Genomic DNA, 14,081 nt, shown 5'->3' with positions numbered 1-14,081 from the left:
GGCCATTTTGAAATCTAAAAAACAAATTTAAAGCTTTGCAAAAACAAGATGACAGCCATTGGACAGGATCCACCTGGCCAATGAAGGTGTCCCTAGTGAATAATACATGGTCAGTGATTATTCTTGTAGCAATTATTACTATTTTAAATTCTTTTTTAAAATGTTTGTTTATTTGGAGAGAGAAAGAGAGAGCACAAGCAGGGGAAGAGCAGAGAGAGGGAGACACAGAATCTGAAGCAGACTCCAAGCTCTGAGCTGTCAGCAAAGAGTCTGACACAGGGCTTGAACCCACCTATTGAGAGATCATGACCTGAGCCAACATAAGGTCACTTAACTGATTGAGCTATACAGGTGCTCCATAAATTCTGAGGCTTTTTTTTTTAAACATTTATTTCTTTTTGAGAGGAGAGCTAACGAGAGAGACAGAGAGAGAGAGAGAGACAGTGTGAGAAGGGGAGGGGCATAGAGAGAGGGAGACACAGAATCTGAAGCAGGGTCCAGGCCCTGAGCCTTCAGCACAGAGCCAGATGCAAGGCTTGAACTCACGAACCTGGGATCTTGACCTGAGCTGAAGTCAGGTGCTTAACCGACTGAGCCACCAAGACACCACTAAGAGGTTTTTGATGTAACCTCAAACTGTGTGTCAGCATTGCCCAAAGCAGGAAAGAACTAATTCCCTTGAATTATACAGAATTTCAAAAAAAATTTTTTTAAATGTTTTATTTATTTCTAGGAGAGAGAGAAAAAGACAGCGTGAGCAGGGGAGGGTCAGAGAGAGAGGGAATCACAGACTCTGAAACAGGATCTAGGCTCTGAGCTGGCAGTCAGCACAGAGCCGACGCGGGGCTCGAACCCACGAACTGCGAGATAATGACCTAAGCGAAAGCCGGACGCTTAACCAACTAAGCCACCTATGCACCCCGAATTATACAGAATTAAAACCATGGTTTCTCAGAATCTTTTGGGTCTGATATCCAGGGTAAGTTGACCGCATAGGCCAGATATATAGTTGTTTAGGAAGAATATTTGATTTTCATTGGCATAATTTTAACAGATACTGATAAATACCAAAACATTTCTTCTTCCTGAGGTATGTCAAAAAAGAAAAAAAGACAATACTGAGAATATGAAAGTACTAATTCTAAGAGATGATAAATTTTGGGGTCAAACCTTGGGGGAGCATTTGCATCTTTAGGCACCTAATGCAAGTCACGAGAAGGCAGTAACAGTGTTCTAGGTTCCTCGCTGTTTCCACTACTGTTTCCAATTTGGGTATTAAAATTCTAAGTAAGGAGGTGCCTGGGTGGATCAGATGGCTAAATAATGTCCAACTCTTGGTTTCAGCTCAAGTCATAATCTCATGGTTTGTGAGTTCAAGCCCTGCATCTGACTCCATGCTGACAGCTCAGAGTCTGCTTGGGATTCTCTCTTCTCTCTCTGCCCCTCCCCTACTTGTGCTTGTGTTCACATGCATTCTCTCTTACTCACAATAAATAAACAAACAAACAGACAAACAAACTTAAAAACAAATTCTAAGTGAATGAGAGAGACATTTATCTTCTCTCTGTGTGTTTTGTCTTGTTAAGGCTTGCCTTAGATAGGATATTATTTTTTATTTATTATTTTTTATTTATTAAGGAACCTGCCAAGGAGTTATTAGGTAGACGTCAAGGTTATTCAAAAACAGCTTCAGGTGAGTAAACACCTATGTAATATCAGATTCAACAATTTTATTACTCCTGTAAGTAGGATGCACAAAGTATGGGTGAAGACTGCTGAACAAATTAGGAGAAAATACACTAAATTTTCTTAAGAATTCAATTTAAAATCTATAGTATGTTAAATCAAAATGCCATGAAAAGCAGGATAGCAGTAAACTGATGGTACAAATTACAAAGCGAGTTATAAGGGAACAACCTTCAGTAAGGTTGAGGCAACATCCATGAGTGCACAGGGAAAGAGATGGCTACATTCAACAAGCTAATACATTTTTCGTTTGTTTGATAACAGAGAACTGATTTGTCTTATGGAAAAAAAAATATTTTAGGGGCGCCTGGGTGGCTCAGTCGGTTAAGTGTCCGACTTCGGCTCAGGTCCTGATCTCATGGTTCGTGGGTTCGAGCCCCACATCAGGCTCTGTGCTGACAGCTAGCTCAGAGCCTGGAGCCTGTTTCAGATTATGTGTATTCTTCTCTCTCTGACCCTCTCCTGCTCACGCTGTTTCTCTCTCAGAAATAAATAAAACATTTAAAAAATTTTAAAAATATTTTACACCAATTGTGAGTACATTTCACATAGTCAAACTCTTTCTCCTTCTACCCTGCTACAACCACTAAATAGGTTTGACTGATAGGTTTTCACTTTGCAGTGCTGGTTTTAAGGCCTATTGGTATTTCTGCTTGAAATCCCAAGGAAAGACAAGTAGTTTGGGACAACCTCAGGCAATTTTTACCAGAAGGCTGCTGGTAAAGGGAATTGTGGATGGCAGTCAAACACATGAATTAATCAATAGTCTTAGCACAATTACTGACAAATACTCTGATTAGAGGCCTACAGCTGATCCTTGCTCAGGAAGCAGGAATGATCATTTGAATTATGATAAACAGCAGCTCCCGTGTCCCTGCCCTCTCAAACCAACAATAAGTTTCAAAATGTCTTAAATAATTTCAACTTACTTCAGATCCTCTCTCTCCTTTTAGTCCTTGCTCACCCTGGTCACCTGGCTCACCCTTTAATAGGAAATCAAACAGAAACCACATATAAACAGAGACCAAATAAGATATATTAACATTAATTGTTTTCAATGCCAGAATCACAAAGAATGTTTGCAAAACATACGGGGGGCCCTTGTTGTCCTGTAGCGCCTCTTGGTCCTGGTAAACCCATGTGACCCTAGAAATACAAAAGGTTATATTTTCAGAGTAAATAGATACGTGCAACTTAGAGAATAGGGTAGTATCACTTCAAATGGTAGCAAAATGTTACAAAATTTAATTTAAATATCAAAAATTATGATTCTTTCTCAGAGATATTCCAGAACATAACAGCCACTGGATATTATGACAAATGAGGGCTGTAATGTTTTGTTTTGCTTTGCACATAGGTCAACATAGTAGGCTGAATGGTGATACACCTAAAGATCTCTATGCCCTAATCCCCACAGACTGTGAATATGATCTTTTTTAGAAAAAGGGTCTTTGCAGATATCATCAAGTTCATGCTCTTAAAACGAGATTATTCTGAATGGCCTATGACAAGCACCCTTAGAGGAGATAGACACAAACAACGAAGGAGAGGGCCATGTGAAGATACGGGTAGGAATGGGAACTATGTGGCCCCAAGAAGCACTGTCAGCCACCAGAAGCTAGAAGAAAGGAAGACTTCTCTTCTAGAGGCTGCAGAGGGAGCAAGGTCTGTTAACACCACCATTTCAGGTTTCTGGTATCTGGGAGAGAATAAATTTCTGTTGTTTTAAACCACTCAGTTTACGGTAATTCTGGTCAGGAAACAAATACAGTAAGTAACCAAAGGAATAAAAAGTTTGAGAATAGATTTCCTTTTTCAACCTGTTCCCACTGTAGAAGTGTAGTATGGTCTCCATTTTTACAAACTAAGTTCACACCACTTGGATAGATTTATTGACTTGAAAATTGGGAGTCACTAATGCCGAGACACACCAAGTGACTTTGATATTTAGCAGTCTGTCACCACTCTATTCCTCCTAAGAAGGAATGCTGTCCTACCACATTTCCCTTTTCAAGTGTGTAAACAGAAACTAGCAACAACCCAAGGGCATGTCAGACTATGAAGAATTCTGCCTGCAGTCTTTTATCCCCTTCCTTACTGTCCTTTTCACTTCATATTTCTTTCTTTCCACTCTGTGTATTACAGAAAGAATGTCATAGGAAAGACAGTAGGCTCATCATCTCCTTTTTCTGGAATAGGAGAAGCAAGGATTGCCTATATAGGCTAATGATATTTATCTCACAGAAAGATCATTTGAAGTCCTCTTTGTTTGCATTCTTTCAGGCAAAAGTTTGTGGTTTGAAGATTCAACCTCTTGATTAAAAAAAAAAAAAAAAAAAAGGAATTCTGTTTAAGAGAGTGAACATTGCCCAGAGACAAAGACTGTTTGGAAAGCTTTCTATAGAACATAGCCATAACTAAAGAGAATATCATTACCACACATGGCCTTACCAGAAAACATGAGGAGTGTCAACAATAACAGAATCAGATCAGTCAAGAGGAAGTGTGGCATAAATAAATAGGACTATTATAAGTCATTTATAAAGCAGAATTCAGGAGAGAAGTGACTGGTGAAAGGATGGAGTTACAGAACGTAGTGAGGGTGAACAGGTGAGCAAACTATAAAACTCAAGACCATGATGGCCAATTGCGACATTGCTACCATTTTGTCTGTAGTTTTATAAAGACCTTTTTAGAATGACCACAGAATAGCCAACTGCTTCTCTTGGTTTTGTGAAGTCTGGATACAAATCTCACTAAAGACAAACTTGTTTTTTAGCAGGTTCACTATAATTCCTCTGGTTCTTTCTATTCCAATAAAAATTGAGAAAGACCATTTCTGCACTGGTAAAAATTAAATATGTTGTAGTAAATATTATTATAAAGTTATGTAGACAAGGTTATGGGTAGTGACTTTGCCTGATGATATTAGTAGTGAGATGGGCTAAATGGTTAAAGGTAGTTAGATGGCCAAGGATTTTATAAGGGAAATGATGATAAGCTGAAGTTTGAAGGATGAGTGTTTCAGGCAGTAAAGTAAAAAGAAGACATTCTGGCAGAGTGGATAGCATGGGGGAATAAATGGAGATTCATCTGACAGAACATGTTAAGTGGAGAATGGATAGCCCTCTCAAGAGGGCTATGACTGGGGATAGGGAATCTAGTTAGGAAGCTATTACAATAATTCAGACACAAATGATGAATTCTAAACTAAAGTAGGGCAAAATGGCCAGATTCCAGAGCTATCTAAGGTCAACATAAGTGGCCAATTGAATTTGAGAGATGAGAAGAGAGAGAAAGGAGAGAGGAGTGAAAGAACAAGAGAGATAAAGAGACAGAAAGAAACAGAAGGAGAGAAATAGAGAGAGCAACAGACACATGAAGAGAGCAATAGAGAGAGACAGAGAGAGATACAGAGACAGACAGAAAGAGAGAGAGAAGGACTATTCATTTATTGGCTTGAACATCTTAATGTCTGATAGTAGCATTCACTGAATTTAAGACATAGAAAGAAATGATCAAATTTGGGGGTGATGATGAAACTGGTATAGGACATACTGATTGAAGGTGTCTATGATGATATCCAACAGCAATTTGGAAATGTATGTCTGATGCTAAGCAGTGATGGCCAACTGAGGATTTATTGTTGTTTTATTGTGTGCAAAGACTCTATGGACTTTGCCAAACCAAAGTGAAATGATCTAATCTTGGGAATCTGTATATTTCTGCTCATAGTTTTAAAAAGCAGATCTTGACAGTATAACATTCTTATTCCCACTATGTTCTCTATCTTTCTCAAGATCTGTTATGTATAATGATGCCTAATGAGTATTTATTGATGACAATGAGTAAGACACATGACTTTTGTAATTCTCAGATTCTTCAAGAGGAAAAAAGAACAAATGATAGTGAAAAACATTTTTAAAAATTTCTAATTGTTCATAGCAAAATGGAAGCAAAATCTGCATTATCCATTCAATTTTTTATACCAACGGATAATTGTGAGTTCACTACAATTGTAAGAATATTTGTAAATATAAAAATGTTTTTAAAAAGGTGGGTGATTATTCAGTCACAGAAAGGAATGAAGTACTAAAACATTCTACAACATCAATTATAATATAATACATTATATTAAGTGAAATGAAGCCAGACACAAGAAGCTATATATTGTGCAATTCCATTTATATGAACTATCCAGAATAGATAAATCAATACAGTCAGAAAGCAAAGTAATGGTTGCCAAAAGCTGGGAGAAATACAGACTGACTGTTTAATGGCTATGAGGCTTCCTCTTTGGGGTAATGTAAATGTTCTGGAACTACGCAGCATGTGATGGTTGTACAATATTGGGAATGTACTAAATATCTCTTAATTGTACACTTTAAAGTGGTAAATTTTATATTTTGTGTATGTTAGTACAATTAAAAGAAGGGTTGACAATAACGCTAATCATTAGTTTACTACAGTGCAATGATAGCATTTACAATTTAAAATGATTGAAAATCTCACCTGAGGCTACATCAGAATACTTTAATTCTAAATAAAGCATAGTTCCCCTGTATGAATCAAACTTGTGCTTGGGAAAAACTGGCAGGGGATAAGTGTGGATATTTCATGACTTTCAGATGTCTCAGCAATAAAATTATTGTGGTTGCCTGGCTCAAGATGACTTGTTTAGAATAAAACTATCAACAAATGATAAAATGACATCTAAAAGGACATAGGATAGAATAAGACAGAAAGGATGATATGGATCAAACTAATTCATGAAATATCGACAATGAAAACTTCATCAGGAGTAGGTGTGGAATGAGGGAGGAGGAATAGATTCCACAGTGAGCCTAGGAAGAAGTTCTCTGATGAAGGATTTCTGAATAAGGTGTGACTATTCAGAATAAGACAGGCAGGGTGTTTCTTCTGTTTGCCAGATGAAGAGATTCTTTTCTTCCTCCAAAAGAATATTTACCTTTTTATTTGTCAGTAGATTTGCTAGTTTACCAACCAAATATTTTGTAGTTGGTAGAGGCCAAATGAAGCTATTGCAAGAACAAGATTTTCCTGAGAATGTGTGAATTTATGCACAGAAAAGGCTAAGGAAGTGGTTTTCCAAGATGGTGGAGGAGCATAGAAGTTCTCAGCTTGTCTCTTCCCTGAAATGCAGCTAGGTCAGCACCAAACCATTTGGCACACCTAGGAAATTGATCTGAGGATTAACACAACAATCTGCACAACTTTAGCACAGAACTCGGCAGGTACATAGTGCGTGCAGATTGGGGAACTGGGGGAGAAGAAGCTACAGGGGATAGGAAGCTGTTTTTGTGGAGAGAGGACAGAGGACAAAGAAAGGAACAGTGGGGGAGTGCAGCACATCGGATCATTCTCTGGAAAATCATTCCTGCCAAAAGCAGCTGGAGAGAAAGAGTGGAAACACTGACAAGGGACTGAACAAGAAATCTGTTCCTCAAAACCACTGATGGGGAGAAAGGAGAGGGTTATGACACCATTAGGATTCTATGAACAGTGGTGCACAGAGTTGGAAATTCCAGAGCTCAATATCTGGTAGTGCTCTGGTATTGAGTAAATCCCCAGGGTCAGGCAGTGAGGTTGGGGGGTGGGGGGTGTCTGTGGGCCACAAGGGGAGAAGTGGTTCCCCTGCTTGGAGTGCATTTGGTAGAGGCCATACGGCCTCCCCACAGGCAAATGTCCCAGTGGACTCTGGAGAGCAGCCACGTTTGCTGGTGTTGGGACAAAGGTGCCAGAGTGTGGTGAAACCTGGCTCAGCTGTGTGTTGTGATTTGCCGTAATCTCTGAACCTCTGCAGCTGCGTGACCTCATGAATGTATTCTGGGGCAAGCTGGCCATTGCTCAGTGAGACTCTGCCCCAGGAGCTGATTCTCTGAAACAATTAACAAAACTGATGAAGCCCTAGCCAGTTTGATCAAAAAGAAAAAAGAAAGGACCCAAATAAATAAAACCACAAATGAAAGGGGAGAGATCACAACCAACACTGCAGAAATACAAACAATAATAAGAGAATATTATGAGCAATTATATGCCAATAAATTGGGCAATTTGGAAGACATAGATAAATTCCTAGAAACATATAAACTACCAAAACTGAAACAGGAAAAAAATAGAAAACTTGAACAGACTTATAACCAGTAAAGAAATCAAATTAGTAATCAAATATCTCCCAAAAAACAAGAGTCCAGGGCTGAATGGCTTTCCAGAGGAATTCTACCAAACATTTAAAGAAGAGTTAATACCTATTCTTTTGAAGATGTTCCAAAAAAATAGAAATGGAAGGAAAACTTCCAAACTCATTCTATGAGGCCAGTATTACCTAGATTCCAAAGTGAAGAACCCTAATAAAAAGGGGTACTACAGACCAATTTCCCTCATGAACACTGGATGCAAAAATTCTCAATAAAGATATTAGCCAACTGGATCCAACAATACATTAATAGAATTATTCACCACAATCAATTGGGATTTATTCCTGGGATGCAGGGATGGTTCAATATCCACAAATCAATCAATGTGATACATCACATTAATAAAAGAAAGAATAAGAACCACATGATCCTCTCAATAGATTTAGAGAAATCATTTGACAACATACAGCATCCTTTCTTGATAAAAGCTCTCAAGAAAGTGGATATAGAAGGATCATACTTCAAGATCATAAAAGTCATATATGAAAGACCCACCATTAACGCCATCCTCAATGGGGAAAAACTGAGAGATTTCCCCCTAAGGTCAGGAACACAACAAGGAAGTCCATTCTCACCACTGTTTTCTGACATAGTGTTAGAAGTCCTAGCCTTAGCAATCAGACAACACAAATAAATAAAAGGCATCCAAATTGGCAAGGAGGAAATAAAATTGTCATTCTTCATAGATGACATGATACTGATTGTGGAAAACCTAAAAGAATCCACCCCAAAACTTCTAGAACTGATCCATGAATTCAGCAAAGTTGCAGGATATAAAATTAATGTACAGAAATTGGCTGCATCTCTGTACATCAATAATAAAGGAGCAGAAAGAGAAGTCAAGGAATTGATCTCATTTATAATTGCACCCAAACCATAAAATTTGTAGGAATAAACCTAACCACAGATTGAAAAGTCTATACATTGAAAACTATAGAAAGCTTATGAAAGAAACTGAAGATACAAAGAAATGGAAAAATAGCCCATGCTCATGGATTGGAAGAACAAATATTGTTAAAATGTCAATATTACCCAAGGCAATCTACAATATTCAGTGCAATCCCTATCAAAATAACACCAGCATTCTTCGCAGAGCTAGAACAAACAGTCCTAAACTTTGTATGGAACTATAAAAGACCGAAAATAGCCAAAGCAATCCTAAAAAAGAAAACCAACACTGGAGGCATCACAATTCCGGACTTCAAGCTGTATTACAAAACTGTAATCATCAAGACAGTATGATACTGGCACAAAGACAGACACATAGATCAATGGAACAGAATAGAGAGCCCAGAAATGGACCCACAAACATATGGCAAATCTATGACAAAGCAGGAAAGACTATCTAATGGAAAAAGGACAGTGTCTTGAGCAAATGGAATTGGGAAAACTGGACAATGGCACATAGAATAATCCTGGACAACTTTCTTACACCATACACAAAAATAAACTCAAAATGAATGAAAGACCTAAACGTAAAACAGTAAGCCATCAAAATCCTAGAGGAGAAAGCAGGCAACAACCTCTTTGACCTCAGCCCCAGCAACTTCTTACTTAACACATCTCCAGAGGCAAGGGAAACAAAAGCAGCAATAGACTATAGGGACGTCATCAAGATAAAAAGTTTCTGCACTGCAAAGGAAACCATCAACAAAACTAAAAGGCAACCAATGGAATGGGAAAAGATATTTGCAAATGATATATCAGATAAAGGGTTAGTATCCAAACTTTATAAAGAACTTACCAAACTCAACACTTAAAAAACAAATAATCCAGGGAAGAAATGGGAAGAGTAAATGAATAGACACTTTTCCAAAGAAGACATCCAGATGGCCAACAGGCATATGAAAAGATGCTCACCATCACTCATCATCAGGGAAATACAAATCAAAACCACATTACACCAGGCAGAGTGGCTGAAATTAACAACTCAGAAAACAACAGATGCTGGTGAGGATGTGGAGAAATGGGAACCCTCTTGCACTGTTGGTGGGAATACAAACTGGTGCAGCTGCTCTGGAAAACAGTTCAGAGGTTCCTCAAAAAATTAAAAATAGTACTACCCTACGACCCAGCAATAGAACTACTAGGAATTTATCCAAAGGACACAGGAGGGCTGTTTTGAAGGGGCACAAGCATACCAGTGTTTATAGCAGCGCTATCAACATTATCAACAATAGCCAAAGTATGGAAAGAGTCTAAATATACATCGGCTGATGAATGGATAAAGAAAATGTGGTATATTTAAACGATGGAATATTACTCAGCAATCAAAAAGAATGAAATCTTGCCATTTGCAACAATGTGGATGGAACTAGAACATATTATGCTAAGTGAAATTAGCCAGTCAGAGAAAGATTGGGTGAGGGGCATTAAGAAGGACACCTGCTGGGATGAGCACTGGGTGTTATATGTAGGTGATGAATCACTGGATTCTACTCCTGAAATCATTATTGCACTATATGTTAACTAACTTGGGTGTAAATTTAAAAAAAATTAATAAATGAAAAAAATGAAAAAAAGCCTATTGGAATGAGATAAAAAAAGAGTCATGCTGTTTTTCAAGAAAAAAAAAAAGCTAAGGAAGTTTAAGATGCTTTTCAAATTATTCTGGAGGCAGTGGGTTGTCCTCTCAACCCAAAAAGAACTTAATTTCAAGTAAATTCACTGGATTCCTTGGATTAAGAAACACTTACAGATACAAATGACTTCTATAAATAATAAATATTATAGGACTGTGAAATACAGAAAGATTGCTGTTAGGGTGAGCTTGGAAAAAGGGAGTCTGAACTAAATTATAAAGGAAAGATAGGATTTATGTAAATAAAGATTAGATAATACTGTGAGTAGGCAGAGAATGTTGTGAGAAAAGGAATGACAGCAACTGTAGGGAGAGAGTTAGCAGATGACTATTTTGTTTAACAAATGACACTATAAACAGGGAGGGAAGAGAGATAAGACAGGAATACAGAACTTCCTAAACATAAATATGCTAATAAAAATGACACAGAATATTCTACACGTAATCTAATATAATTTTGGCTGATAAAGTTGGTCTCATAAAATCCTTCTAAGAATGGAAGAGGACAAAACTGACAGAAGGCTTGAGAACATAATGACATTCATACACCTATTTGGCAACTCTATTGAACTCCTACTATACATCAGGAACATTATATTCTAGAAATTGGGGATGTAATGATGAAAAGCCAGATAAGAGTCTTATTTTCATGGATCTTACTTTTTGGTAGGAAAGACAAGACAATAAACAACAACAAAAAACCCCAAATATATATAAAAGAGTGATAAGATAATATAGATGGCATTAAATGTCATGAAGGAAATCTAATAAGATCGAAAGTGATGGATAGAAAGAGAACGTCTCCCAAAGTAACATTTCGGCTGAGATCTGATGATGAGAAAAAAAGCAACAATGGGAGGAGGTGAAGATGAGTCCAGAAAAAAGAAACAGAAAGTACAAAGAGCTAGGCTTCTTCTCGGATCAAAACTGTAAGATATTACTAATAACTCAATGATATTTATTTTCATTTGAACCTGAGCGAAACCACAGAGAACACTGATTCAATTTAGAAGCAAGGGGTGAAACTTGCTGTAATTACCTTATAGCCCTCTGCTCCAGGCTCTCCTCTCTCTCCTTGTTCCCCCACAGGACCCTACAGAAACCACATGCAAAAACAATCAGTTTCACAGCTGGATCTAAGTATTTGTGAATGCAGATAATACAGTTAGTGTGGAATATTTTTTTCCAGAATTGTGAAACCAAATGTACAATTATTTGTTTAGTTCCACTAAACAATTTCAAAAGATTGAATGTCAATAACACTAAGAACATCGTAAGCATTGAATTATTTAAAGAGAATCTCATAATGATCCTGCTAGGAAAAATACTGAAGAAATGAAGTCCACTTAAACAAGATGAATTTTCAGATGGATAAAGTATGTGACATGTGATGTCAAATTAACTTGCATTTTTACTTAATGATAAAATGATAGAAAAAGATTTAATCCGGATCCTTCAGCCATGTACTTAATTCCATTAATTAGAAGATTATATTTAATAATCTTTTTATGTATTTTTATATTTTGAAGTACAGTCAGCATACAATGTTGTAATAGTTTCAGGCATACAACATACTGGTTCAACATTTATACACATTATGACACGATCACAGAATAAGTCTGGTCACCATCTGTCACTATATGTAGTTATTATGATATTATTGACTATATTCACTATGCTGTACTTTACATCCCATGACTTACATATTTTATAACTGAAAGTCTATAACTCTTAATCCCCTTTACCTATTTCACCCACCCCCTTACACCCTCTCCTCTGGCAATCACCAGTTTCTTCTGTGTATTTGATGAGTCTGTTTCTGTTTTGTTGTTTTGTTTTTAGGACTCCATATAGAAGTAAAATCACACACAATTTATCTTTCTCTGTTTAACTTATTTCATATAATATAATGCCCTCTACGTTCATTTATATTGTCACAAATGATAAGATTTCACTCTTTTTTATGGCTGAGTAATATTACATTTTGTGTATGTGTATGTATATACATACATATACATCTTTTTCATCCATTTGTCTATCAGTGAACACTTAGGTTGTTTCCATATCATGGCTACTGTAAATAATGCTGCAATGAACATATAGGTATGTGTATCTTTTCATATTATGTTTTTCGTTTTTTCTTTTCAGATAAATACCCAGATGTCAAATAGCTGGATCATGTGGTATTTCTATTTTTAATTTTTTGAGTAATCTTCATACTGGTTTACATAGTGGCTGCACCAATATACATTCCATCAACAGTGCATGATGGTTCCTTTCACCAATATTTGTTATTTCTTGTTCTTTTTTGATACCATTCATTCTGACAGGTATGAGGTGAAATCTCACTGCCATTTTGATTTGCATTTCCCTGATTAGTGATATTAAGCATATTTTCATATGTGTATTGGTCTTCTATATGTATTCTTTGGAAAAATGCCTATTCAGGTCCCCTGCCCATTTTAAAAATCAGATTGTTTTATTGGTGTTGAGTTGTAGGAGTTCTTTATATATTTTGGATATTAATCCCTTACTGGATATAACATTTGCAAATATCTTCTCCCATATAAAAGATTGCTTTTTTGTTTTGTTGATGATTTCCTTTACTGTAAAAAAACTTTTTAGTTTGATGTCCCAATTGTTTATTTTTGCTTTTATTGCCTTTGACTGAGGAGACACATACCAAAAAATATTGCTAAGACTGATGTGCAAGAGTTTATACCTGTTTTCTTTTGGGAGTTCTAATATTTCAGGTCTTACATTTAAGTCTCTAATTCACTTTGAGCTTATTCTTGCATGTAATGGAAAAAAGTGGTTCAGTTTCATTCTTTCACATGTAGCTATCCAGTTTTCCCAACATCATTTATTGAAAAGATTATCTTTTCTCCATTGTATATTAATTGATCATAATAATTAAAAACACACATATTAATTGTGTGTTTATTTCTGGGCTCTCTATTCTGTTCCATCGACCTATGTATATATTTTTGTTCCAGTACCAAACTGTTTTGATAACCATAGCTTTGTAGTGCAGTTTGAAATCAAGCAGTGTAATGCCTGCAGCTTTGTTCTTCTTTCTCAAGAGTGACTTGGCTATTCAGGGTCTTTTGTTGTTCTATACAAATTTCAGATCATTTGTTCTAGTACTGAGAAAAACACTATTGGCATTTTGATAGGAACTGTACTGAATATAGAGACTGCTTTGGAGAGTATAGGCACCTTAACAATATTATTCTTCCAATTCACAAACACAGTGTATCTTTCTATTTATTTTTGTCATCTTCAGTTCTTTCATTAATGTCTTACAGTTTTCAGAATACAGGTCTTCTGCTTCCTTGGTTAAATTTATTCCTAGATATTTTATTATTTTTGATTCAATTTTAAATAGGATTGTTTCTTAATTTCTCTTTCTGATTGTTTTTATTGTATAGAAATGCAGATTTCTGCATATTAATTTTGTATCCTGAGACTTTACTCAATTAATTTAGTAGTTGAAATAGTTTTTTTGGTAAAGTCTTTCTTTTCTATTTATATTA

The 14,081-nt window shown here is 36.4% G+C and overlaps 1 protein-coding gene across 1 annotated transcript in view; it reads right to left on the bottom strand.

Moving 5' to 3' along the window:
- COL24A1 (collagen type XXIV alpha 1 chain) overlaps positions 1-14,081 on the bottom strand; it is a 124,295-nt gene that overhangs the window by 73,058 nt on the left and 37,156 nt on the right. The window contains exons 7-9 of the mRNA XM_039246918.1: positions 11,585-11,638; positions 2,839-2,892; positions 2,676-2,729 (exon numbers count right to left, since the gene is read on the bottom strand). Coding sequence (XP_039102849.1) covers positions 2,676-2,729; positions 2,839-2,892; positions 11,585-11,638 — 162 coding nt within the window. The remainder of the gene's footprint in view (positions 1-2,675; positions 2,730-2,838; positions 2,893-11,584; positions 11,639-14,081) is intronic.

Source organism: Hyaena hyaena, unplaced genomic scaffold, assembly GCF_003009895.1.
Source record: "Hyaena hyaena isolate Hyena2069 unplaced genomic scaffold, ASM300989v1 scaffold_286, whole genome shotgun sequence".
NCBI classification, from domain to species: Eukaryota; Metazoa; Chordata; class Mammalia; order Carnivora; family Hyaenidae; genus Hyaena; species Hyaena hyaena.
The sequence above is the reverse complement of the archived record's forward strand: the minus strand, read 5'-3'. Positions and strand labels throughout refer to the sequence as shown.